The sequence below is a fragment of the Hevea brasiliensis genome, chromosome 14 (genome assembly GCF_030052815.1).
Source record: "Hevea brasiliensis isolate MT/VB/25A 57/8 chromosome 14, ASM3005281v1, whole genome shotgun sequence".
Classification (NCBI taxonomy): Eukaryota; Viridiplantae; Streptophyta; class Magnoliopsida; order Malpighiales; family Euphorbiaceae; genus Hevea; species Hevea brasiliensis.
Window position 1 is genome coordinate 44,400,843 of NC_079506.1, and position 27,715 is coordinate 44,428,557.

Below are 27,715 nucleotides of genomic sequence, written 5' to 3' on the forward strand. Positions count from 1 at the left end.
AGCACTGTTGCAGTGGAAATTTGAGGAAATGGTAAACATGAAAGTTGTTCCTTATTTTGTCTAGTTAAATTTCTTTTTTTGAATCACTCCATTTGGAGTTTTGTAGCTCCAGATATGGTTCAAAAACCACAGCTGGCCGGATTGGAAAAACTGCAGAATTACCAAATCTACAGTACCATGAACAGTGATTGTGACTGTCATTTGGGTTAGGTTCTGGTCATAATTTGGGGTAGGTTTCTTCATGAAAGTTGTTTTTCTATGTCTTAACTTGTTTCTGTAAAAATTTCAGGTCAATTGACCATTTCTACAGTGAGTTATGGCCAAATGAACAGTTACTATTCATTTGGTCATTCTGCAGAATTGGCTTGCAGGGTAACCGGATTGGTGCCAACTTTTGGTCCTCTTGCTTTGGTCTTTTGGGCATGGTTTCTTTAGCAAAAATGTGCCATTATAAGTCTAGTTTCATGTCCAATTGGCCAAACACCAATTGAACCTACACAGCCAAAGTTATGACTGTCCAAGTGGGCTGGAATCACAGCCTCATTGCTGCTGTCACTAGGCAACCTATACATTTCACTTTGCCATGCATTAGTTCAGTTCAAATTATGATTAACTTGCCTCAAATGGTCACTAATTGACCATTAGAATGTCCATTAATCATTTCATAAGCCAAGTACAATTTTTCATTCCCAAAACCCTAATTTTCCCTTTTAATTCACCCATACACCTAGTTAAGCACTTTCATTAATTATATATGTGTATATACACCTTAAATACAATCTCTAATTCATTCTAAGTCCATTAAAATCATAAAAAACACTCCATCATTGTTCCTTCCTTAGGGCTGTCGAAATTAATGGTAGGCATACACACAAATTTGGTTCATTTAATTCACAAATTCATGTTGATTTCAAGTCCCTAACATGGAAAATAAGGGTTTTAAGTAGATAGGTGCACTAACCTTTTGTAGGCAGATTTTTCCCAAGCTCAAAACTTCACTTCTTTTCCTTTTCTTGGCTGCCAAAAGGTTATGCAAGGTGCAAGGATAAATTTTTGTGAAAGGTGTCTAGGGTTTATGGTGAAATGAAGAGGGAAATGGAGCTTGCTTGAAGTTGTCAATGGAGGTTGGGCTAGGGTATGAATTTCGGCTGGTTTTGGGGAAGGGGATGGCTGCTGGCTTTTTGATTTATTTTGGTCTCAATTTGTCTCTTTTATTTGTTAGTTAATAGGTTGTTTAAATATGATTGGTTATGGCTTTTAAATGACATCATCATGATGTCATAAATAAGCCTTTTTCCTTATTTTCTTTTCTTTTCTTCACTACTCATTTTCAATTTAATTTCTAGTAATGTTTATTCATATTTTATGTCATATTAATTATTTACTCAACTGGACAAGTCGGCCAAAAATCACCTTTGAAGGCGAAATGACCAAAATGCCCTCCGTTTGGCTTAACGGGTCAAAATTGTCTGTACCGATTGAAAAATTTTTCTAAATATTTTCTTGGCATTCTAATGCCATAGGAACCTCAATGACCCTTCTCTGGAGTCCCAAAAATTATTTTATGATTTTTCCCCCGGGTCTAGGGCTCCTAGTTGCGAAAACCGCAACTTCCCTCTGGATTACCCATCGCTAGGGCACCGGGTCGTTTAACTTGGTTGTATTTTATTTCTAAAATTTTTCCTAAATTTTTCTTATTAACATTTGAGTTAATTATGGTTCCTGACTTTAGTTTAAATATTTTTTCGGACGTTCTAGCTGTCTAGACCGACACTGGTCACCGGAACAGTAGAATGTACGGAGTTGCTACCGGGAGGGTGTTACAAGTCTTTCCCTCTAATTTAAATTTCGTCCTCGAAATTTACCTGATGCAAACAGTTGAGGAAACTGTTGCCTCATCGTCTCTTCACTTTCCCAAGTTGCCTCCTCGATGTTGTGGTGTCTCCAAAGCACTTTCACTTGTGGAATCTGCTTATTTCTCAACTCTTTTACTTCCCGAGCCAGGATCCGTAGAGGTTCTTCTTCATATGTCAAATCCGGTTGTATTTCAATTTCTTCCCTGGAGATGACATGTGAAGGATCTGAGCGGTATCTTCTGAGCATGGACACGTGGAACACATTGTGGATCTTATCCAGCTCTGGTGGTAAAGCTAGCCTATAGGCCACTGGACCCACACGTTCAATTACTTCATATGGGCCAATGAACCTAGGGCTTAACTTACCTTTCCTTCCAAACCTCAATAGCTTCTTCCACGGTGACACCTTGAGGAACACTTTGTCGCCAACCGCATATTCTATTTCTTTTCTCTTCAGGTCGGCATAAGATTTACATGCATGCGAGGCAACCTTCAGATTGGCTTTGATTAGTTTCACTTTCTCCTCAGTCTGTTTCACCAGGTTTGGCCCCACCAGTTTGTCTTCGCCCAATTCAGTCCAGTACACTGGAGTTCTACATTTTCTCCCATATAATGCTTCATACGGGGCCATTTGCTAGCTTGGTAGCTATTGTTGTATGCAAATTCTGCCAGTGGGAGGTATCTATCCCAACTTCCCTCAAACTCAATGACACAACTCCTCAGCATATCCTCAAGGACCTGACATATATTTCATGTTATTATTGTCATTTCAGTTCAATATGTGTATTTATCTAATTGGTTTCAATTGTTTACCTGGATTACTCTTTTTGATTGCCCATCCGTCTGAGGATGGAAAGCTGTGCTAAAGTGGAGTTGTGTACCCAAGGATTCATGGAACTTCTTCCAAAATCTCGATGTAAACCTTGGGTCTCGATCAGATATGATGGAAAGTGGAATTCCATGCAGTCTAACTATCTCACTGATATACAATTCTGCTAACTTCTCCAGTGAGTAGTCAGTCCTAACTGGCAGAAAGTGTGCTGACTTCGTCAATCTATCTACTATCACCCATACTGCATCATATTTCTTCTGGGTGAGAGGTAGACCACTTACAAAATCCATGGTGACCCGATCCCATTTCCATTCAGGTATGCGTATAGGCTGTAGCAAACCTGATGGAACTTGATGTTCTGCCTTGACTTGCTGACATGTCAAGCATTTAGTCACATAGTCAGCTATGTCCTTCTTCATACCAGGCCACCAATACTGAAGCTTCAGATTATGATACATCTTTATACTTCCTGGGTGCATAGCATATACACTGGTGTGTGCCTCTTTCAGAATACTGGCCTTCAATTCCCCATTATCTGGTACACACAGTCTTCCTTTATAGTACAGACACCCATCTGCTTTCACCTCATAGTCAGTTACTTTTCCCTCTGAGATTTTACTCATAATATCCATTAGCTTCTCATCTACTTTCTGCCCATCTAAAATCTGCTGTAACAGGTTTGGCCTCACTTGCAACTCAGCCAAAATAGCTCCATCTCGAACCAAAGATAGACGGGCATTCAATGATCTCAAAGCTGTGATGGACTTTCTGCTCAAATCATCAGCAACTACATTTGCCTTCCCAGGATGGTAGTCAATTACACAATCATAGTCTTTCAGGAACTCAATCCATCGCCTCTGTCTAAGGTTGAGCTCCTTCTGGGTTGGCAAGTATTTTAGGCTTTTGTGGCCCGTGTAAATGTAGCATTTTTCACTATATAAGTAATGCCTCCATATCTTCAGTGCGAAGATAATTGCTGCAAGCTCTAGATCATGGGTAGGGTAGTTCTGTTCATGTGGCCTTAGCTGTCTGGAAGCATAAGCGACCACCTTCCCCTCTTGCATCAATACACACCCTAACCCATTATGTGAGGCATCACTGTAGACTACAAAGTCTTTTCCTGACACTGGCTGTGTTAACACTGGTGCCTCTATCAACATAGCCTTCAACTTCTCAAAACTGGTCTGACACTTATCGTTCCAGTCAAATTTGACATTCTTGTGTAACAGCTTGGTCATTGGAGCAGCTATTAAGGAAAATCCTTTCACAAATCTTCTGTAATACCCAGCTAGCCCCAAGAAGCTTCTGACCTCAGTTGTATTCCTGGGAGGCTTCCATTCCATCACTACTTCTATTTTCTTGGGATCCACCCTAATCCCATCAGCTGACACTATGTGTCCAAGGAATGTAATCTCATTCAACCAAAAGTCACACTTGGACAATTTAGCGTACAGCTTCTTTTCTCTCAGGGTTTGCAGAACAATCCTCAAATGCTCATCATGTTCTTCCCTGGTCTTGGAATACACCAAAATATCATCAATAAAGACCACTATGAACCGATCTAAGTATGGATGGAAGATACGGTTCATAAGGTCCATAAATGCCGCTGGTGCATTTGTTAGGCCAAAGGGCATTACCAGGAACTCATAATGCCCATATCGGGTCCTGAATGCAGTCTTAGGCACATCTACATCCTTCACCCTCAACTGATGATACCCTGATCTGAGGTCAATTTTGGAAAATACTCCTGCTCCTTTCAACTGATCAAACAGATCATCTATTCTAGGCAACGGATATTTGTTCTTCACAGTCACTTTATTCAACTGCCGGTAATCGATGCATAGCCTCAAAGTCCCATCCTTCTTTTTCACAAACAGCACTGGAGCTCCCCATGGTGACACACTGGGGCGTATAAACCCCTTATCAAGTAACTCTTGCAACTGAGTTTTCAACTCCCTTAATTCTGTGGGTGCCATCCTATAAGGAGCAATGGAAATGGGTCTTTGTGCCAGTTGTCTCAATAGCAAATTCAACTTCCCTTTCTGGTGGCAAACCAGGTAACTCTTCAGGAAATACCTCTGGGAAGTCTCTTACTGTGGGTATATCATTCAGGTTTGGCTTAGCCTTCCTAGTATCCACCACATGTGCTAGGTAGGCTTCATAGCCTTTTCTCATCATTCTTCTTGCAACTGTGGCTGAGATGACATTGGACAAGAAATCTGTCCTTTCCCCCACAACAGTGATCTCATCATCCCCAGGAGTTTTCAAAGAAATTCTCTTCAATTTGCAATCAACTATTGCCTGATGACGTGACAACCAGTCCATTCCCAAAATTATGTCAAACTCGTGGAAAGGCAACTCAATCAGGTCTGCCAAGAATTCATACCCCTGAATCCTTAACGGGCAACCCTTGTATACTTTGTTCACCACTACACTGTGGCCCAATGGATTTGTGACCAGAATGTCTTGGTCACTGTCCCCTACTAGTATCCCCCTTTCTACGGGTAGGTTGATGCAGATATATGAATGAGTGGATCCTGGATCCACCAATGCATGCACAGGTGTAGTGTAGAGGGAAAACGTACCCCTGATGACGTCCAGGGCATCTTGCTCCTCCTGAGCTCTAATAGCATAAGCTCTTGCTGGTGGTCCGTCGAGCCTCTCTGCCGCTCGATGCAGGCCTCTGTGATGGTCCAATAGCCTCAGATTTACCTGATTTTCTACCTCTCTGTGGTGCAGGAGCAGGTCTGTCTGCTTGTGTTGGAGCAGCTGTAGTCGTTCTGCGTGGACAGTTCCTTAACTGATGCTCTGTTGACCCACACCTTAAACAAGCACCAGTCTCTCTCCAACACTCCCCTTTATGCCATTTCAAGCAATGCGGACATGCAGAAGATGCTGGAGCTGGTCCCCTGAACCCCATCCCTGGAAAGCTGCCCACTGATGGTGTGGATTGACCTCTCCTAGGGGTAAACTGTGGCCGGAGCACCTGAGACTGACCCTGACCGTGTGGCTGACCCGAACTCTGTGCAGGTGGACCCTTGAACCTCTTCCCAGATGCAGGAGCTGAACTAGACAGACCCGGGCCCCTCTTCTGCTGTCTATCCCTTCTGGTCTGCTCACTGATTCTTACTTTTTCAACCTTTATTGCAGCTTCCACTAACTTGGTAAATTCTGTGATTCCTGTAGGCGTTGAGCTGAATCTTTATGTTGTCATTTAGTCCCTCTTCAAATCTCTTACATCTTTCAGCTTCATTAGGGACTATCTCCCTTCCATAGCGGCTCAATCGGATGAATTCCTTCTCATACTCAGCCACTGACAACTGTCTCTGTCTCAGGTTAATAAACTCTTTTCTTCTCTCTTCCAGGTATACAGTACCCACATATTTCTTCTTGAATTCGGAGAGAAAGAAGTCCCAAGTTATAGCTTCTGGCTGCACTTCACTGGACACAGTATCCCACCATTGGTAGGCATCATCTTGCAACAAAGATATGGCGACTTCCGTGTTTTGCTCGAGTGCGGTGGAGTTGTTTTAAAACTCTGCCTGCTCGTTTCAACCAATTCTCTACGCAAAAGAATCATCTTCTCTCTTACCGAAAAAGTCCACTGCTCCAAACTTTCTTAGCCTTTCCAGGTGTGATTTCTGCTGTGGAGCTGGTGGTGGTGGTGGTGGCATTACTCCAGCCATTTGTCTGAAGAAATCGGCCATTTGCTGGAACATGGCCTGTGGAGGCTGGGCAGGCTCTGCTTGAGTTGGTGGAGCAGGTTCTCCCCTACCCCCGCCTCATTTCCGCAGTGGAGCATGACTCTCCACTTCCTCCTCGACTGCTCTCTGTGATGAAGGGTCCATATCCTATTCAAAATAAGAAAGACAAACAGATCTGCATTAGTGTCACCTCGACTCTTACAAATGCAATGCATGGTATGGACTCAATCTAGGCCCAGAAACGCCTAAACCGTGCTCTGATACCACTAAATGTGACACCCCATACCTGTGTACAGGATACCCGAGTAAGTAATGTCACACGGTGTATCGGCACACTCTAATATACCTTAATTAATTTTTATCATGCTTTTGAATATAACTTGTGAAATATAATATATTTGAGCCATTGATCGAAATTATAAATTGTTTGAGGTTCTGAAAATTTTAAAGAAAATCCGGCAGAGTACCGACTAAAAATGGAGAAAACAGTTCTTCGGAACCTGTGAAAAACACTTCCAATATTCATGTCTCGTCATCTCAAACTCCAATATCAAAATCTCAACATTTTTCAATCATTCATCTCATGTAATAATCAAGTATAAATCACAAATAAACATTCTCTTTTCCATTCATAAACACAATTCTCATTATTTACATGATCATCAAAATACATTTCATAAGTTCAACTACATATGAGAAAATGAAAATTTAATTACAAAAGACCAAAATGACACCTAGTGTCCTACCAATGCACTGTAGAAGTTGAGGTGACCCGGACACTGTGCAGAGCTGCAGGATGGACTCACCCAGTCTGCGGTCTACTGGGCTCACGATCTGTATCTCCAGAACCTACGCGTGGCAAAAGCAACGCGCTAAGCAATAATGCTTAGTGGTGCAATAATAAAATAAAAGAAATAGCAAGAAAACAAATATGTAGTGAATGTATATGTTTTATTCATTTTGAATTTGTACATCATTACTTTGTCCACTTTCATTCATTTGGTTGCCCAAGTAACCTATACTGGACGACTGGACTGGATAAACGGGTAAACTGGCACTGGGTATCAAGTACCTCGGGCCGTCACACCATCGGTCACATATGTATCTCTGGGTGTGCAACAGAACAGCTAACAAGCTGTAAAAAATATTAGGCACAAGGCCACATCTCAATACAAGGTCAGAATGGCTAAAAGCCATGAAATCACAGAATGGCATATTGCCATGTGCAGTACTGCTAACTGAACCCTACTGGCATGCCAAACTATCCAAACCAATCTTGTTAGGTGTACTAGGGCATTTGATACTTTTGAATTCTTCAAATTTTGAATTTCAAGTTTTGGTGTCACTATTCACCTCATTGGTCAACAAAAATGTTGACTTTTTAATAGAAAATAGGTACATTGGTTTTAACACTCCCAATGTACCACATTTTACATTTAAAACTTGTTGGAATTGAGCACCCATACCATTTCTAAACTTAAAACCAAGAGGGCAGAATTTTCAGTTTTTGAAGCCTAACTTTACTGTTCTATTAAGCACTATTGCAGTGGGAATTTGAGGAAATGGTAAACATGAAAGTTGTTCCTTATTTTGTCTAGTTGAATTTCTTTTTTTGAATCACTCCATTTGGAGTTTTGTAGCTCCAGATATGGTTCAAAAACCACAGCTGGCCGGATTGGAAAAACTGCAGAATTACCAAATCTACAGTACCATGAACAGTGACTGTGACTGCCATTTGGGTTAGGTTCTGGTCATAATTTTGGGTAGGTTTCTTCATGAAAGTTGTTTGTCTATGTCTTAACTTGTTGCTGTAAAAATTTCAGGTCAATTGACCATTTCTACAGTGAGTTATGGCCAAATGAACAGTTAGTCATTCTGCAGAATTTGCTTGCAGGGTACCCGGATTGGTGCCAACTTTTGGTCCTCTTGCTTTGGTCTTTTGGGCATGGTTTCTTTAGCAAAAATGTGCCATTATAAGTCTAGTTTCATGTCCAATTGGCCAAACACCAATTGAACCTACACAGCCAAAGTTATGGCTGTCCAAGTGGGCTGGAATCACAGCCTCATTGCTGCTGTCACTAGGCAGCCTATACATTTCACTTTGCCATGCATTAGTTCAGTTCAAATTATGATTAACTTGCCTCAAATGGTCACTAATTGACCATTAGAATGTCCATTAATCATTTCATAAGCCAAGTCCAATTTTTCATTCCTAAAACCCTAATTTTCCCTTTTAATTCACCCATACACCTAGTTAAGCACTTTCATTAATTATATATGTGTATATACACCTTAAATACAATCTCTAATTCATTCTAAGTCCATTAAAACCATATAAAACACTCCATCATTGTTCCTTCCTTAGGGCTGTCGAAATTAATGGTAGGCATACACACAAATTTGGTTCATTTAATTCACAAATTCATGTTGATTTCAAGTCCCTAACATGGAAAATAAGGGTTTTAAGTAGATAGGTGCACTAACCTTTTGTAGGCAGATTTTTCCCAAGCTCAAAACTTCACTTCTTTTCCTTTTCTTGGCTGCCAAAAGGTTATGCAAGGTGCAAGGATAAATTTTTGTGAAAGGTGTCTAGGGTTTATGGTGAAATGAAGAGGGAAATGGAGCTTGCTTGAAGTTGTCAATGGAGGTTGGGCTAGGTATGAATTTCGGCTGGTTTTGGGGAAGGGGATGGCTGCTGGCTTTTTGATTTATTTTGGTCTCAATTTGTCTCTTTTATTTGTTAGTTAATAGGTTGTTTAAATATGATTGGTTATGGCTTTTAAATGACATCATCATGATGTCATAAATAAGCATTTTTCCTTATTTTCTTTTCTTTTCTTCACTACTCATTTTCAATTTAATTTCTAGTAATGTTTATTCATATTTTATGTCATATTAATTATTTACTCAACTAGACAAGTCGGCCAAAAATCACCTCTGAAGGCGAAATGACCAAAATGCCCTCCGTTTGGCTTAACGAGTCAAAATTGTCTGTACCAATTGAAAAATTTTTCTAAATATTTTCTTGGCATTCTAATGCCATAGGAACCTCAATGACCCTTCTCTGGAGTCCTAAAAATTATTTTATGATTTTTCCCCCGGGTCTAGGGCTCCTAGTTGCGAGAACCGCAACTTCCCTCTGGGTTACCTATCGCTAGGGCACCGGGTCGTTTAACTTGGTTGTATTTTATTTCTAAAATTTTTCCTAAATTTTTCTTATTAATATTTGAGTTAATTATGATTCCTGACTTTAGTTTAAATATTTTTCCGGACGTTCTAGCTGTCCGGACCGACACTGGTCACCGGAACAGTAGAATGTACGGAGTTGCTACCGAGAGGGTGTTACAAAGCCCCTCGACAGCCACACTGGGATGCTATCATCCATGTCTTCCATTACCTAAAAGGTTGTCCTCATAAAGGTTTATTTTTCCTAGCTGATAATTCTTTTCATCTTCATGTAACACCCCTATGTTTGGTAGTGCGTTCTACTGTTCCGGTGACCAGTGTTGTCCGGACAGCTAGGATGCCTAGAACTACACTTCGTCATGAGTGAGGAGACATAAAATAATGAAATACAAGAAAAGAAAATACAAGAAAAACAAAGGAAAAATAATAACAAAGAAATGTAACCAGGTTAAGCGAGCCGAGAACCCTAGCGATGGGTGACCGCATCGGGAAGTCACGGCGTTGACAATTGACTAGCCCTGGACTGCGGGGAACCCTGGAAAATATTTTTAGGACTTAAAGAGACATCAATTGAAGTATAAATATCATTAGAAATATCAAAGAAAAATTAAAGTATTAGTACAAGGAAAAGTGAGAAATTGAAAAACAGACAAAACCCGGTGTTACCGAAAAATCGGGAATGTAACCCGAACAGGGGCATTATGGTCATTTGACATCCCGAATTGTCTTTTGACCTAAATATCCATTAAAAATAAATAATATTACACTTAGAAAATAAAATGAAAAATTAGTTTAGTGGTACCTAATGCAAATAGCCAAAAGTGGAGTGAAAATGGTGTAATTAGCACTTTAAGCTTATTATATGATTAATTTGAGCAAGTGGACCACTAAGAATTATAATATGGATTAAATATAATCATAAGTGGGCAGATTACTCCCACTCAAACTTCATCTTCCTCATTTATTCATCCATTGCCGTAAGGAAGAACTCCTAAAGCCCTTCCATGGCCACCCCATTTGCATGGCTTCATTTCACCCATTTTCAAGCTAGATTTTGATTACTTGTCTTCCTTAAAAATTATCCCCACTTCACAAGGAAGAAGTAGATACCAAAATCAAGAAGTTTAGTGAAGGTTTAGCAAGTCCCAACAATAGGTAAGTTTGAGATTTTGAATATTGCTTTGTTAAACTTTGTAAACATGTTATGGGTGTGTGCTTTGTGAAGGAATTTTTTTGTTTTGAGAAGTTCTTGATATATCCAGTTTGGACAGCCATGGAGATGTATATTTGATGATTTATTCTTACATTTATTTGATGGGAAATTATGTTGAGTAGGGTGATTAATGTCCTAGTAAGTTAATTCCATGTATATATGTGGTGATTGCATAATTGGGATGGAAGTTGATGAATTGTGGGACACTTTGGCATTGTGGAGCATTTCGGCAGCTTTAGGACTCCTTAATGAATGTTTGAATTCATGGAGATATTAGATAAATTGTGATATTGAGGATTGATGAATATGTATGTAAATTGGTTGTGTAAAGTGTATGTAAGAATTAGAAATGTTTATGTGTATATGTGGTTGTATTTGGACTTTATGAATTAGAGTTTCATTTGGTGTGTTGAGGATGTTTGTATTCTGCCCAAAATGACTTTAAGGTAAGGTGGTATATGGTTTTGGTAATGTATCAAATCAGAATTGGTAAGGGAAGTGGACTTAGAGTAAGGTAAATGTGTAATTGATACATGTTTATGCAATGTAATTAAGGACAGCCTACATTTTAGCCCATAACTTTAAATGTGTAACTCCAATTGGTATGAGACCAATTGGAGGTGAAACTAGGCACAAAATGTGCCAACTTTCATTGAGAAAGCATACCAAAATTCTGCTTGCAAGGTAGCATGAAAAATGACCAATTCGGATTAAGTACAAATGAGGCCTGAAAATTGACCAATTGGGCAGCAGTTAGTGTTTAGGCCATAACTCACTCAAAACAGGTCCAATTGACCTGAAATTTTAACCATGAATATTTAAGACCCATACCTACAAGTCTTATGAAGACACCAAAGTCCAGAAATGACCATAAGCAAGTCAAACAACTTGCACAAGTTCGGGTCCAAAAACTGGCCGAACCAAAGTTGACCAAATTTGACCTAAAATGACCTAATTTGATGCCATTTGACCAGCAATAGTAAAATGACCATAACTTGGTCTACATAACTCAGAATGACCTAAAATTTTGCTTCGCGTTCCATAAGACATAGATCTACAAGTTTGTAGTTTTGACCGAAACCCGAAAACCGAGGGAACTAGGTCTTCCGACTAGGTCAAACTAGTATACCGGAATACAGCAAGTTGCAATAAAATGCACTAAACAAGGAAATGAAATTGATAACGTGTACCAACCCTAAAACACTATCGAATGTGACATATTAGTGACACTAAAACCTAATTTACCTAGAACGCATCGAGGGTCGGTATATTAGGTGATTAAGCAAATAATAGCATTCAGTGAATTACTTATCAAACATTATCATTAGAGACAGTTTAATTAAGTACTGAAACACTTCAAATTGTGTTTCTCAGTTAGCAAAGACTCAGGAAAAGGGAAGGAAACACTGAGTCAAGACCAGGAGACAGTTATCAGGGGTTTATGCACAACAACTATTTCTTTTGAATTTTTCAATTGAAATGAATTATGACTATTTGTACATTATTGTTTTAAATTGTGGAAATGTGTTGAATGGATATTTATTGCTTGAAAAGCATTGTAAATGATTTGAAAACTGTGAGAAATTATTTGAATGATATTGATGGATACTTATTGATTGAAAAGTATTGGAAATGGTTTGAAACCACAGCTATCATGTATATTGATTGTATTCCTCGCTAGCTTATCTAGTGGGACGAATTGAATTCCCTCTCTGGTTGAAGTGTTGAGGTGTGTGCCTGTTGAGGACGAATTGGATGAGTACTCATATTTTTGCTAGCTAGCTATGTTATTCCTCATTAGTCATCGACTTTTGGGACGAATTGAATACCTCATTAGCCATCAGCTTTTGGGACAAATTGAACCTTGGAACATGATTAAGCTGTGTGTGATTTATTGATATGTATTATGAGATTGTGAAATGAATTTAAACTCTTATTGACATACACTGTCTTTTGAATTTAACCATAATCTGACTTATTGAAATTTATTGTGATATTGAGAAATGGAGTTTAAATTCTTGTTGACAATTACTGTCTTGAAATTAACTATAGTTTTAAGTATCCACTATTTGTATGATTTATGAATTATGATTTAAAGATGTATTTGGTTAATGTTGTGCACCACTGAGACATTGTCTCAAATGATAGCTTTATTCTTTATCGCAGTGAGCAGACAGACAGGCGTGAGACTAGACTGCTAGTACCTCCAGCGAGAGATTACCGGGTATGATGAGTATACTAACATCTTGCATTTTGTACTGTAATGTATGACCACTGTATGTACATATTGTTTTTGGTTTTGAGCAGTTGTAAACTAAAATTATACATTGAAGTTGTAAAGTAAATTATGAGTTATTTTGACTTGTAAAAATTGTATTATATTTCTTTTATCTCAGTCTTTGAAAAATCATTGTGGATTTGAGTTGATAAATATGTTGTGTTGAGAAATATGTTGAAGTTGAGATTTGAAAAAATATTGAAGTGCTTTTTACAGGTTTTCTAAAGAACTGTTTTATCTAAAATACAGATGGCACTCTGCCAAAATTTTTACAGAAATTCCAAATAATTCAAATGTGTTGGTTCTATCACTTCAGTTCATTTAGGTTTTTAACACCTGTAAATAGTGCTCACCACTGTAAAAGAAGTAAGAAAAGTTTTTAAAATCCCTTGTAGTATATTTAATGGGTTATCAGTAGACGGAGTTGGTAATTCATTAGATATACTACGGGATCATGTTATGCCTTACAGAGGGGTAGGGTGTGACACTTCATGCCTATTGTGACGCTGATTGGGCTACCTACACTGACACTTGCAAATCTATCACTGGCCTTTGCATTTTCCTTGGAAATTCCTTAATCTCATGGAAATCAAAAAAAGCAGGCAATAGTGAGCTGGTCTTCTGCTGAAGCAGAGTATCGCAGCATTGCATATACAGTGTACAAGCTTCAATGGTTATATTATGTTCTCCAAGATTTTCGCATCTCTTTCCCCACTCCTATTCCTCTTCATTGCGACAATAAGGCTGCTCTTCACATTGCGACAAATTCTGTCTTCCATGAAAGGACCAAACACTTAGACATTGACTACCATATTGTTCATGATCAATTGCTCAACGATTTGGTTAAGTCGATGCATTTTTCTTCCAAGCTCCAACCAGCTAACATTTTCACAAAATGCTTTGGGAGTCCATTATTTTCTGATTTCATTTCCAAGCTGGGATTGGTCTCTCTTTCCAAACTCCAGCTTGGGGGAGGGGGAGGGGAGGAATACAACGTGGTGTGTAACAGTCAGCTCTAAGTTATTTACAGAAGATACTCAAAATGCTGCGTTTAGTAAAATGAAATTAAGCAAGCAAGCTCTCAGGTTCATAGTAATAAAGAATGAAGAAAATGGCGAGAGAGTTTGTTATCAAATTGTCACAACCGTCATAGATGCTTCAAGTAGTTTCACATATATAGCTGTACATGTATAGACCTTGATACACTGTAATTCAATTTTTTTTTTCCCAGGTTAATGAATTCAATTTTCCCCTCCAAAGCTCTCTGTTTTGATTTGAGTTTTTCTTTAGATTTGTTTAGATTTTAATTCAATAATAATCAATTTTAATTTTTATAAACATAAAATATATTATTTTAATTTTTTGGACAAAATCTGAGTATATTTAGACTTGTGCATAATTATAGTTATAAACATATTAAACAAAAAAAATTGCATTGCATCACAAGGCAGCATAGCAGTATCAGAATACAAAATATTCTTCAACATCCTTTGCGGGACATAAAGAACAGCAATATGGGAACAAAAAAGTTAGAACAGCTCTTTGCCAGCTATTCTGCAGCTTTATTCGCTATCCAACTTGCACGACCTATAGTAGCTTCTCTACAAAAAGCTAACAGCTATCTTTTCTCTTCTAAAATATAGCTTCTGAATCAATGATCTAGCTTCTTGAGCTTGGATTGCTGCTGCTACAATAGCAGAAGATGTTGCAAAGACGACTAAACTTACCTGCTGGGCTACAAGGCAAGCTTTGCGAATGACACTTGCTTCTCCCACTTTTGCTGGGCTATAGTTCATTTAATGCGCGCCCATCAATGACCTAGCCTTGGTGGTCTCTAGTTCCTGTACTCAGTATTCAAGTGTTGCAATCCATTCTTGATGTACCGACATTGCTACATTGCCGAGAAATTTGGCAGCAAAATCAGCCAATCAATTGATTGTTTCCAGCTGCCTAGCCAGGAAATAAACACCAATATTTGGGTCAAAACAAATAAATTCTGAACTGATTTGAAACCTAGAATAACCAAGTTGTTAGCTCTTTCGGTGCTGAACCATCCAACCAAGTCTGATGCATGTGCATCCATGTGAAACCATCTGGCACCTCAGACTGCCCAAACCCACAATAAATAATACGTAAAGAGCTTATTTGCTTTTCAAGTACATATTTAACATATTGGAATTGTGAGCAATTCATTTTGGAATTTTATGTTTTTAATTCTGCTTAATTGGTTATGTTTGAACCAAATTAATACAATTTCCAAATGAATTCTTAAGATTTGTAGTTTTGAAAGTTTTCATAATAGTTTCATAACTTAAAATAAAATTTATGTATTAATATGTAAGATATCAATTATTAGAACAAATTTTCTAAGAAATTCATTTGCAATTGAAATGAATTTTATATTTATTTGGTTCCAATCACAATGAAAGTATCTATCATGAAACCACCAACCTGTGTAGATCAAGAAGGGAAGTGACAGTTGAAAATGGAAAGCATTGATACCTTAGAGCTCAGCAAGACTCTGGTCAAACAGCAATGCCTCTCCTCCCCTATAATAATTCAGGTAGAGTTGTATGTCAAAGGAACTACAGAAGTTTGTAATGAAAAAGACCTAAAAGAGTCAATTCATCTTAGCCATGAAAGATATTTAAGTAAGAAAGCCTCCACTTCTACATAAGTATATGGAACATGTTGTTGGATAACCAAAACACAGAGCATTCCAGTTATCTAGGTCAATGTCATGATAGCTGAACCTGAACTATTTTGTCCAGGTCAACATGCGGTAGAATTCCTATAACCACAATGTGAATTCCCAATATAATGACATTCTAATGGATTCCACGTGAGAAAAATCCAAGCAATGGAATGAAGCTTGTAAAAGTTTTTTTTGTAAGTTCATTCTTCGTGGTAAAAAAAGCAACAACCTATTTGTTAGCATTGATGTAATTGACTACAGCTCACATGATTTCAGTACAAATGAATAGAATGTACATTTATATCATTATTGACAATTTAATATAGTCATAAATAACGACATTAAATTTCTATATCATTTAGAAGCTTTCAAAGTTTTGCAAGTATGTTCAATGAAAAGTGCTCAGATATCTCGGTTCTGTTCTCGTGCGAGCAGAATCTGTATATATTGGATAAAACAAAACAATGAATAAACAAACAAATAAGAGTAGGAAAGAGCAAAACCTTAAAGAGAAACATGATAATCTCACCTGATAACTCCCACTTATAGAACTTCACAAGCCATGTGTCTGAACCAACTTGCGCTGAAGACACCTGATCCAACCAAATCTGATATTGCTTTCCTTGCTTATCCCCATACAACCTTGTCATTGCTTCTATGCAATGGTCAACAGGTTGCTCAACTCCTGAGGGATGGACAAAAGTGCCCAATGGAAACTGAGAAAACAGAAAAGGGGAGGGGAGCACTTAGCCATGTATCAGTCCTTGGCTAGAAAAAATTGCAATGGCAACTTGTACAGGAAGGAAAAAACCTTATAAAGAAAAGGTAAAAGCAGAAAATGGATGAACTATCAAACTTTACAAAAATTTAAGCCCTCCACAGTTCAATGAGCGAAAAAAAATAGGTAATTCATGAGAAGCTCATTCAATTTTTAATTTATGTATAACCAGGAACAAGTAGCAAACCATAATTCTAATAATAAGAATATCTTCACCATTAATCAACAAGGAATAAAGAGGGCATAAATTGATTACACCATTGGAGACTTGAGATCAAGTTCACAAACCATTGCCCAACCATTTGTTATCAGCCACACAAAAAGTGTCCTGCAATTCTTCTCAAACGAGAATATGCATTTGGTTAACAGAAAACTATCAGTTCTTTCCTTTTTTCCACAATTATTATTATTTGGTTCCAACAACTCTTTCACGGCTTAAAACTCAGAAAACATGTCCTGTCACAGGTTAAATTTCTGAATCTAACAGAATGCCTAGAGAAATGTAAATGTTATTTGAATTCTACTCTTGAAGAAACAGGATCCAAATCATACTTACAAGTACTAATTTTAAACTTTTCATATATTCTATGGATTTCTCAACTTCTGCACGTCGCCATCTTTCATAAAACAAATAAAACTTCAGAACTTCATGACTGGGACCAAAAATTTCTGCTCTGCACTTTTGGAAGTCTTTAATGTCTCTTGGAGAAACATTTGGACCAAGCCTAAAGCTTCCAATGGCTTGTATGATCCCAGATGCACATCTCTCTGTTGCGTGAATTATGTTAGAATTACTCTTTGCATTCTCCACATGCCACTGCAATAATTCTTCCTGGGCATTGCTAACCTACATATTCAAAATATAAGTGACTAGATAAGAGAACCATTAAACTTATGAGCATATCGCAGATTGCAAATAATAAAAGCTTAAGAAGATACAAACCATCACACCATATACTTCAGGAATGCTGAAGAGTTCAGCATCATTACCAGAGTCACCACACACAAGAGTATTGATAGGCACTTTTCCATTAGCTTCAAATTTTTTCAGCAAATATGCAAGAGCCTGTCCTTTGCCAGCACGTTTTGGTAATATATCCAAAGCCGTCACATTACTGTATATCACTTTCACATCCAGCTGGTCAACAATGAAAGGGGGAAAAAAAATACTATTAGAACTATTTTTATGCATGCATTTAGCATGCCACTAGACCTACTTGAATTGAAGCTGTCCAGAGTCTTAAGGTTCAGATTTAAAAAATAATAATAATAAATAAATAAATAAATCTATCTTACCCCACGTTTCTCTAAAAGTTCTGTGAGAGCCCCTATAACTTCCAAGGCTTTAATCTTCTCCACAAAAAAGCTTACCTTGTGAGGCCTTTGCTCTGTTTCTGCCTGTAATAGCCCACTAAAATTCAATACAATTCCCTATATGCAATGCCATTATCACATATATATACATCTGTGCTGATTTTCTACATAAATACTCTTATATACAAAAACCAAGGTTACCGGTCATGAAGCCAATAATCTAGACTACACTATAAGATATTGAACAATTAATGTCAATTAGCTATATAACAAACCTGAGGAGTAAGCTCAGGAAACTTGGCTGTTTCCTCTGTGACTATTTCCCTGTTCCACCTGTGATTCAAGTATTTTTCCCAGTCGTCATCTCTTGCCATTGACTCACCATACATAATCTCAGTTCCAACAGACATTATGGTTATATCAGGGGTCAACAAGGGCTTCTCATTCTTTAACTGTTTATAAATTGTAGGTGACCTGCCACTAGAAAACACAAGCAGAGAATTTTGACGGTAATAGGCTTCCCATAGAGCATTGAATCTAAGAAGAGAGAGGTTATCTGGATCAAGATGGTCAACCTGCAATTACCAGCAAGCACAAATAATATTCGGGAGTATGATGTAAGCTAATAAAAAGACAACAGCTTACCATTGTAAAATCAAGATCTGATACTATCATGAGAGATGCAGAACCACAAAACCGATCCATAATAGTTCTGTTTGTCCCTAATTCTGAAAGTCAAGAATAGCTCAATTAGACTCCTGAACCATCCAAAATCCAAATTCTCCTACCTACTGTAATGCATTAGTTTATAAGATTTAATCAATTTCATAATCCTATGACCAACTTCTTCTGTTTAAAATTCATGATTCTTAGTTTAAAGTTGGACAGTTAGGAACTGACTTAATCCTTTCCACATGCATAAAATATATTTACACCATAAAAATTATAAGGAAAAGATGAAAAAAAAAAAAAAAAAGAAAAAAAAATCCTTTTGAGAATATGAGATCAACACTCCTTGGGTTGGATCTGGTTGGAGGTCAACACCAGCAACATCCCAAACCAAGTTGACATTCTACTTGCAACTTAAAACACATGACACTGGTATCAGTAAGAGGACAATCACCAATCACAAAAACAATCCAAATTAATCATGAAGCTGGACAATTCTAGTTGCAAGTGAAATTAGATCTCACAATAAAACAGTAAGTAAAAGTATTTGGGGCCACCAGAAAATCAACACACATGCTAATTATGTATAAATTAATACATAGCTTGTGCACAAAGAGGTTTCATTACTGTAACTGTATGTGTGCATGCAAAAAATGATGTCTAGTAGTTCATTCTTCAATAAAAATAATGATACTCAGGGAAGAAAGCAGTCTTATAAAAGCAATTAGACATGTTGAATGTTAAAATTTAAGCTATCTTCAATAAATTCAGTAATAATGGGCTGGTGAAATCTTGTTAAAAGGATAAAAGAAAAGGATTGACCCATCAACTAACAATTCCACTGAGAAATTAGTTACTGCATATATTCAAAGACCATATATGAGAATATCAAAAGTTCAGCTAATAAATAAAATGAATAAAGATATGTTAATATAATGATGCCCCCTCCATTTACAGATTTCTTGGCTTTTACTAAGAATCTGAATCTAGTTTAACATAGAAATATGAGTTTATAGAGTCTGTTGCAATGCATCAAGACAATAGGGTGCCTACATGATTGCATATAGTGCACAAGGTAACATTTTTAGAACAAATTCCAAGAAATGCAGCGTCCACCTTATAGAATTAATTTGATCCCCAAAAAATTATCACTATAAAGAATTAATTTGATCCCCAAAAAATTATCACTATATACACATCAGTCAGTGTAATTACACATAACATTGCATGTACCATCTTGGATTTCAATTAATCATTTCCAGTTATATGTGAAACCCTCAGAAAATGTTATTTGACTCTATATGGTCAAATTAAAATGAGTTATATTACATAGAACCAGTACTGAAAATAATAAACAATATTAACCCCACCCAACTGGTGTCCTAATTGACCTTTTTCATAAATTCATTTGTACACTTGCAGCTTCATTACACTGACAACATAGAAGATATGTATTACATTTCTTCTAAATTTTCATTCCTGTGCTATCATCAGCAAGCCTGTACCACTATCACACCAATCATCTACGGCAAATAATCACATCACAGGAAGAACTAGTACTACAAACCACTAAAAAAAACATGGCCAGTGTATTACAAAATTGTAAGAGTCCAAATTTCATAATGCATTTCTATATAAGCAAAAATACATGCACTATGGAATTACTAGATTAAATAACCATTAAATTCCAATAATCTGAATCATATCAATTAAAGCCAACTAAGGAAAACATGGAAAAAGGGCAAGAATTGGAATGATGAAAAAAAAAAGAAAAAGAAAAACAAATACTAATTCAGATATGTTTACACTTTCCATGAAACAGATTGCTGAAAACATTTCAACTCAGAGAATATACTATGGACAGCATGGACATGGTCATATTCAAGTAAAACTTTCTACCATAGAAGCCACAACAAATGGAACTATCATAAATCTTAATCTCACATTAACCTGCAATCAAATTGCTTGTTTAAACAATTAAATGTGTATGTGTCATTTGAAAGTAGAAAAATAGGTCTTCTCCAATTTTAAAAAGATGCAATTTAATTGGAAAAACTTCAATATGTTTATATTCAGGGATAAGAAATCAAATCAGCATGTGACAAAATCTGAAATCAAGCTAAAGTCTGTCATATAGGTTAGAATTCAAGCACATAACATCAAACAGTTTAGCATCACGTGTGAAACTGCATATGGACCCTCCGAAAGAAACCAATACTTGAGACTTAAACTTGGGCCAAACATCTAAATACGGTTGAACCCTCCTTTACCATCAAATTTAGCATAATTCTATCACATAGTTGGAAATGATTAGCTCAAAAAAAAAAAAAGTAGCTAAAGACGCATCAATTTAATCAAATTTCAACACCAAACCAATGCATCAACAAAACCAATAGGTTTCTGTTTCATCAGAACTGGTCAATTTCATTCCACTGACTCTGCTACTCATTTTCTTATTTATGCACACACCCACAAAAGATTTATCACGCCAAAAGGATTTAACAGATCAAAATCACCAAAATAGGAGAAATTCTAAATTTCTAATGCTAGAGAATCTGATGGGTTTCTTACAAATATCAATTGCTAAAGCCCAAACCTCCAAGCTACAGCAGTCCTTAACATTCAAAACGAGAGATGGAAGATTGCTCAGACTGTGCCCTAGCGAAAAGTGGCATTCTTGTATCACAAGAGAGTGAAGAGAGTGATAAACGTCAAGTTTTGTTCTTTCTTTTATTTTAAGGCAAATTACAAATTAATTTTTGAAGTACATCAAAAATCATATAGTAACTCTACATTTTTTATGAAAAAATAATTTAATTTTTAAAATTTATTTTTTTACCGTCTAAATTAATAATTAATTTTATTATGTTGTTTTCAATTTAAAATAATTTAATATCTAAAATTTTATTTCATTACAAAACTAATTTCTATATCTAAATTTTATATAATTATATATTTTTAATAATTATAATTATTTGAATATATTAGTCTTTGAAATACTTGCAATATACATGCATTAAATAATTTATAGCATATAAATATTTTTATATAAATAAACAAAATTTAATCATATAAAACTTTAAATCTTTATGTGAAAAATTACACTTTATTTTAATTTATTATTATTAAGTGATAGTTACTGGTTAAATAAATTTTATTTTATTAAAATAGATTTATAATACTCTTAATTGATTTATTATTTAAATTTTGAGTAAAAAAAAATTCATTAACCTTATGTTTGCTTGGGAAACTTCGTTGCTTAATAGTTTAGAAAAATGTAGGCATGCCTGAGTGTATTTGTTGTGCGCTTCTCTGATTTCTTTCAAATAATTATGGGAATTTGACTAGACTAAATGTAATTCTGTCAAAAATCTCACTTCAGATTGAATAATAACAGTAATATAAATTGTATTGATTACTGAAAATTTAAGTACAAGACTTGAAAAGTAAATATAAAATTTTGAAAATTAAAAGACAGATAAAATAAAAACTAGATAGACTTAGCCTATCACTATTGTCGTTGAATTGGCTGGTTGGGTGTTGGGGGCCTTTTCACTACCTTCTCACATTCTGTAGTTACCAATAGTTACCTTTCCACTCCTTAGAATCGCTTGAAACTACTCCCAACTTCCTTATCTCAAAAAACCATCCAACAACCTCTAGATATTTACTTAATAATTATCTTAAGCCATTAATGAATTAAATTAACAAAACAAAATTAATTAAATTAATTTCACAAAAAATCAATTTAATTAATCTTTAAGCCTAAAAATTATTAATAAAGAAATTAATTATCTTGGTGTAAACAATTGCCCCCTTCACTTGAACTGGTTGACTAAGCCATTATAGGTGGATACCTAAAAATATTTTGCCTTATTTGTTGTTTGAAATTTGTAGAAGATAATTTAGTATCCCTCCTTCCTGGGCATTTAAAATTCAAATTAACTCTATCCCATAAGAGTTCAATTTCCAATAAAGTTTTAATCACTGCAAATCTCTTAATTATTGCAGATCACGATTCCCATATAGCATTAATGGCACTTAAAACCAAATTCACTTCCCCTTTTCATTCTCACAACCACTAGAATCACCTACTACCATCAAATCAAAAGAACTAATCATTTTCTTCCTCTCTCTTTTTCCTTCTTCTTCTTCGGTGTGTCGTTTCTCCATTGTACAATCATCATGCTAGCTCTTCCTCTTGTTGGCAATTTCGCATTCCATTGCCATCGAGCTGCTAGTTGTACCCTTACCGACGGTGTTGTCCTATTCTTGTCATCAGTTCATGATTGGAGCGGTGTTCCATCGTAGTTCAATCTAGCTTTGGTCATCAGTTTACTAATTTGACTCCCATCCATCGTTGCTATCACACCTAATCACTTATTAAGGCATAACATGACCCCGTAGTATACCTAATAAATTACAGAACTTCACCCACCGATAATCTATTAAATATACTACAAGGGGTTTTACGTATCAATTTCTTATTTAATTTTGACGTGGTGAGAAAAGCAATATTAAAATTGTAATTGGTTCAAATTGATGTCATCAATTTTATTTGGAAATAATTTTGCATTTTAAAATTCTACAAAAATTTTGCGTGGTAACGGCTAAAAATACAAGAAAACAGTTCTTCTAAACCTGTTAAAAACAATTTATAAAATATCTTGTACACAATTGAATTCAATCCAACTCAAACATTTCATTTCATTTCACAGTTTCTCATAAAATGTGCTCAATTCATATACAAATCAAAATAAAGTTTATATTCAATTTACAACTCAAAAGGGATACAATATCAATACATTTTCATTTGTACAACTGCTCATCTGTCTATATATACATATAGATCAATTTACATAAAAAAGGAAATTTACAAAGGGTATCACTAATATACCCGAGAATAGTCCAAATGTAACTCTAATCACCGCTACAAGAAGCTCACTCTGCTGTTTTGTCTATCTCCTTACCTGCGACAGCATGAAGAAGCCATCACTGAGTATTACACTCAGTGGTGCACAACTAAAAGTTTTAAAGCCCAATATAAATCATAATTTAAAACACGTGTAAAATATTACAATTTTTCTAAAACGAGAGAATCATTTAATAAAATCACTTTTTACTCCAAACAATCATAAAACATAAGTTTACTAAAAACTACACAGTTTAGAACATGACACAAATTTCCAATTCATCCCAATAACCAAAGGCTAATGAGGAATACAAAGGCTAGCTAGCATATATATGAGTACTCATCCAATTCGACCTCAACTGACAACACACCTCAATACTTCAGCCAGAGAGGGAAAACAAATCCAATTCATCTTACTAGGCATGCTAGTGAGGAATACAAATCACATAGTCATGTCAACTGTGGTTTCAAACCATATTCAAACAATCACATTTCATTCAAAACAAGTACCCAAAAGGGTTAGCAACATATAAATTCTCAAAACATTTCAATTTCATTCAAAACCGATCCACCCTCGTACTACAATAATATAAAAAGGGCCAACAACCTCCTTTCCAAGATCAAAATTTTATTTCACAAAATCAAAATTCTCAAAATGCAAGGGGAAAATTCAAACTCATTCATAATAGCTCATTTAAATCAAATTTAAAGTGAAAAACAAAGCAAAGGATTAGTTGTGCACAAACCTCAAATGGATCTCTTTATTTGTCCTATGCCTTCCCTTATTTGGAAGTCTCTTTGTCCACTGAAATCACATAATTGCCAAACTTTAATACTCATTCTAAGTCCCATTTATAGTTAACTAAACAAAATTCTAATGACTTCTCAAGTTCTAGTTGATTTGGGGTTCTAGACAGTTTTGAACCTTGACTTTAGAACCCAATTTCAACCTAGTTCTAATCATAATTTGATGAGGTGTTCTTTATGAAAATTGTTCCTCTATGTCTTAGTTTTATTTTACAATTTAAATCACTTCATTTGGAGTTTTGTAGCTCTAGTTATGGTCAATTTACCAAGTACTGGTCCAATGACCAATACTGTTCCAGATTAGCGCAGATTCTGGAACTCAAAATTTTCAAGTTAATTGGACATGTTACAGTCATAATTTGGCTTAGTGTTCTTCATATGAGTTGTTCCCCTGTATCTCATGGTTACACAGGTTTAAGAACTTCTAAATTTGAAGTTGTATAGGGTGAGTTATAGCAATTTAACCAACCTGGACTCATTAACCCTATACATTCAGGATTTCAAGTTCAGGTGCATTTAACATTTAAGGATTTTGCATCTAGAATTTGATTAAGGTTCCTCAACAAAAGTTGTAGCCCTAATTCTTAGGTTTTCATATCATTTTGGCTTATCTCATTTGGAATTTTCTATTGAAGTTATAGTCTAATTACTATTCTGGGGTCAAATGGCTAAAATGATTCCAGTGCAGGAATTCTAGATTGGGAAGTCCTAAATTCTCATAACATTTTCCCTAAGTTACGTGTTATGAACATTTCGACTTTAGAATCACTACATTTTCAGTTTTGTAGACCAAGTGATGGCATTTTTGCCAAAACTGGTTGGATGGCCATTTGTCCAGGATTTCTAGGTTAGTCCAGAATCAGGTAGGTTTGATGGACTAAATTTGCTTGGAAATTTGACCAAGTTAGGGTCATAAGTTGGGTTTATGATCTTCATAAGAAGTGTTCTACTATATTTCAAGTTTCCATTGGTTTAAGAATCACCTAATTTGGAGGTGTCTAGAGTGAGTTATGCCTAATTGAAGATGTACTGTTCATTTGGTCATTTCTGGTCAGGTCCAGAATACCAATTCCAGATTCAAGCAAATTTTAGGGCAATGTATGGTTAGTTTTTGGACAGGGTTTCTTCACGAAATTTGTGGCATTAAGTCTTAAGTTTCATCTTCAATTGGCCTCACACCAATTGGAGCTATATAATTCAACTTATAACCATCTAAGTGGACTGGACTCAAGCTGTCCAGAATTCCATTATAAGGCACACCACCAATTCATCATTTCCATTCCTCAATTCAATATCAATACACATTCATGGCACATCATATGACCTTAATTTACCATTACAAATATCAATTGAACAATATCACAAAACCCTAATTCTCACCAATCCTAATTCTTCCACCTTACCAATTCATGCAAACTCATGCCATCTCAATACCTTAATCATGCATACATCATTACTCATACTAGATTTCATGTCCAATTTATTCAAAACACCTCAAACCCTACTCCCCCCATGGCTGGCCAAAAATTCTCTCTTAAGGTTCATGCATGATTCTTCCATTTTTCATGTCATTGCAACATAATTAGACTTCAATCCTACAATTACATAACTAATTTAGCTAAAATAATGACTTATCTTAAATGGAGCTTTTCCAACTTGAATTTCCTTTCTTTCTCAAATTTTCTATATATATATATAATTTATTTACTTTTAATTATAATTATTATAATTATAACAATTTAATTAATTCCATTCATGTCCCTTTTAATTTTTCCAACACACTTTCATAATTTTAATTCTTTTCCAATATTTTAATCTCTCTCATTTTAATGGACATTTACGTTAAAAGTCAACTCTTAAAATGAATTAACCAAAATGCTCCTCATTGGGTTATAGTTCATCTTTTTCAATAATACCCGATGAGTCCTTAGGTTTTGATTCACTTGCTTATGCTTATTCCCTTTTTACTTCTTTGATTTCATAATTTCCAATAATTTCTAAATTAATCCTTCATTAAGGATTCTATAAGGTTCCACACAAATTTAGGGTAGCAATTAAACTCACAGTCGCTTCCCAGACCGGTCACTCATCGCTAGAACCTCAATTCATTTAACCTATATATACTTCATTTCTTTTATTTTTATCCAACCTCATTTGATCCTTATCAATTTAATTTATGGCTTTTCTATGTGATTTAAGTATGGTTCCAGACATCCTAATTTCCAAACAGACATTAGTTGTCGGAATAGTAGAATGTATGGAATTACCTAATACGAGGGTGTTGCAATTCTCCCCTCCTTAAAAGAAATTTTGTCCCGAAATTTACCTGGTATTAGTCTCTGAATAGCTGTGGGTGTTGTCTCCTCATGTCCTTCTCATGTTCCCATGTAGCCTCCTAGCCCGAATGATGGTTCCACTGTAACACCCCTATTTGCATAGCCAGGTATATGTTACTGTTTCGGTGATCGGTGTCGGTCCGAATAATAAAGAGGACTAGAACTATGTTTAAGACATATAGAAAAACCCTGATCGAAAATAAATAGTCATCACCAGATGGAAAAGTAAAAATAAGAAAAACAAAGCATGAAAAGTTAAATAAGCCGAGGGTCACAGCGATGGGTGACCTTACCGGAAAGTGACTGCAAAGTCAGTCCTAACCCAAATTTTGAACAGGAAAATGTGACGCCGCGGTCCTAAAGACTATTGTGAACACAGTGGAAAAGAGAAAATCACAGAAAAGAATTTTTAAGCAGGTCAAATAATTAGGTCAGGGATCCAAAAGAAATATCGAATAACTTGCTAACCGGATTGAATTGACGAGGGGCAATTTGGTCAATTCACCCCTAGAGTTGACTCCTGACCTAACTGTCCAATAAAATCAGTAAAACGAAAATTTCAGGATCGAGAATTAAATTAAAGAATTAATGAAAAAATAAATGAAAAAAAAAGAAAAGAAAAAGTGTTATTACATCACTTGGATGACAACATGGGTGATGTCAAAATTAATTTTATTTTGCCCCCAATTATTGACTAAGTCAAAGCCAATTATTAAACACCTAAAATAACCAAAAAAGGAAAAAAACAATTCATTTCTTGTTTCTTGTCTTCTCCATATGTTGGCCGGCTTGCTCCACTTTTCTCCACCATTGATGAACTCCATTAAAGCTTGAATACAAGCTTGATTTCACTTAACAAAACCCTAAATTTCCCAAAATTAATCCATAAATACTTGTTATCTTCACTTGAGGAGGCTTTAGAAGAAGGAAAGAAAAGAAGAAAAGGAAGAAAGTGAAGAATTGAAAGTCAAGTGGAGGTAAGCAATTTAATTTGAAATTTTTAGTTTATTATGTGTGTTTAGTTCAATTAATTGAGAAATCAACTTAAAAATCAAAAGAAAACTATTATGGGGGACTAAAGGGAAATTCGGCCAGCATTAAGGGCTATCGATATTTCATGAATTTGATAGAATTA

At 35.8% G+C, this 27,715-nt stretch overlaps 1 protein-coding gene across 4 annotated transcripts; it reads right to left on the reverse strand.

The window, feature by feature from the left end:
- Positions 1 to 14,485: 14,485 nt before the first annotated feature.
- On the reverse strand, positions 14,486 to 21,258 carry LOC110653619 (sucrose-phosphatase 1). Of its 4 annotated transcripts, none has more exons than XM_021809336.2 (9): positions 21,097 to 21,258; positions 18,502 to 18,584; positions 18,132 to 18,431; positions 17,839 to 17,940; positions 17,486 to 17,680; positions 17,099 to 17,389; positions 16,294 to 16,480; positions 15,572 to 15,618; positions 14,486 to 15,019 (listed from the first exon to the last, which is right to left on the reverse strand). In XM_021809336.2, the coding sequence occupies exons 2-9, from the start codon at positions 18,559 to 18,561 to the stop codon at positions 14,990 to 14,992; spliced, it is 1,212 nt and encodes a 403-aa protein (XP_021665028.2). In that variant the 5' UTR covers positions 18,562 to 18,584; positions 21,097 to 21,258; the 3' UTR covers positions 14,486 to 14,989. The 4 variants fall into 4 exon arrangements, with proteins under 4 accessions (XP_021665028.2, XP_021665026.2, XP_021665027.2 ...); XM_021809334.2 differs by having other exon boundaries at positions 14,486 to 15,175; XM_021809335.2 differs by having other exon boundaries at positions 14,486 to 15,175; positions 15,521 to 15,618.
- Positions 21,259 to 27,715: the final 6,457 nt, after the last annotated feature.

Excerpts from the sequence above, each read along its gene's own strand:
- LOC110653619 (XM_021809334.2), bottom strand. The coding sequence starts at position 18,561 with ATGGATCGGTTTTGTGGTTCTGCATCTCTCATGATAGTATCAGATCTT. Across the intron at positions 17,941-18,131 it reads TTCCTGAGCTTACTCCTCAG|GCAGAAACAGAGCAAAGGCC; the intron begins GTTTGTTATATA and ends GGGCTATTACAG. Across the intron at positions 16,481-17,098 it reads AAAGTTTAAAATTAGTACTT|TTTCCATTGGGCACTTTTGT; the intron begins GTAAGTATGATT and ends CTGTTTTCTCAG.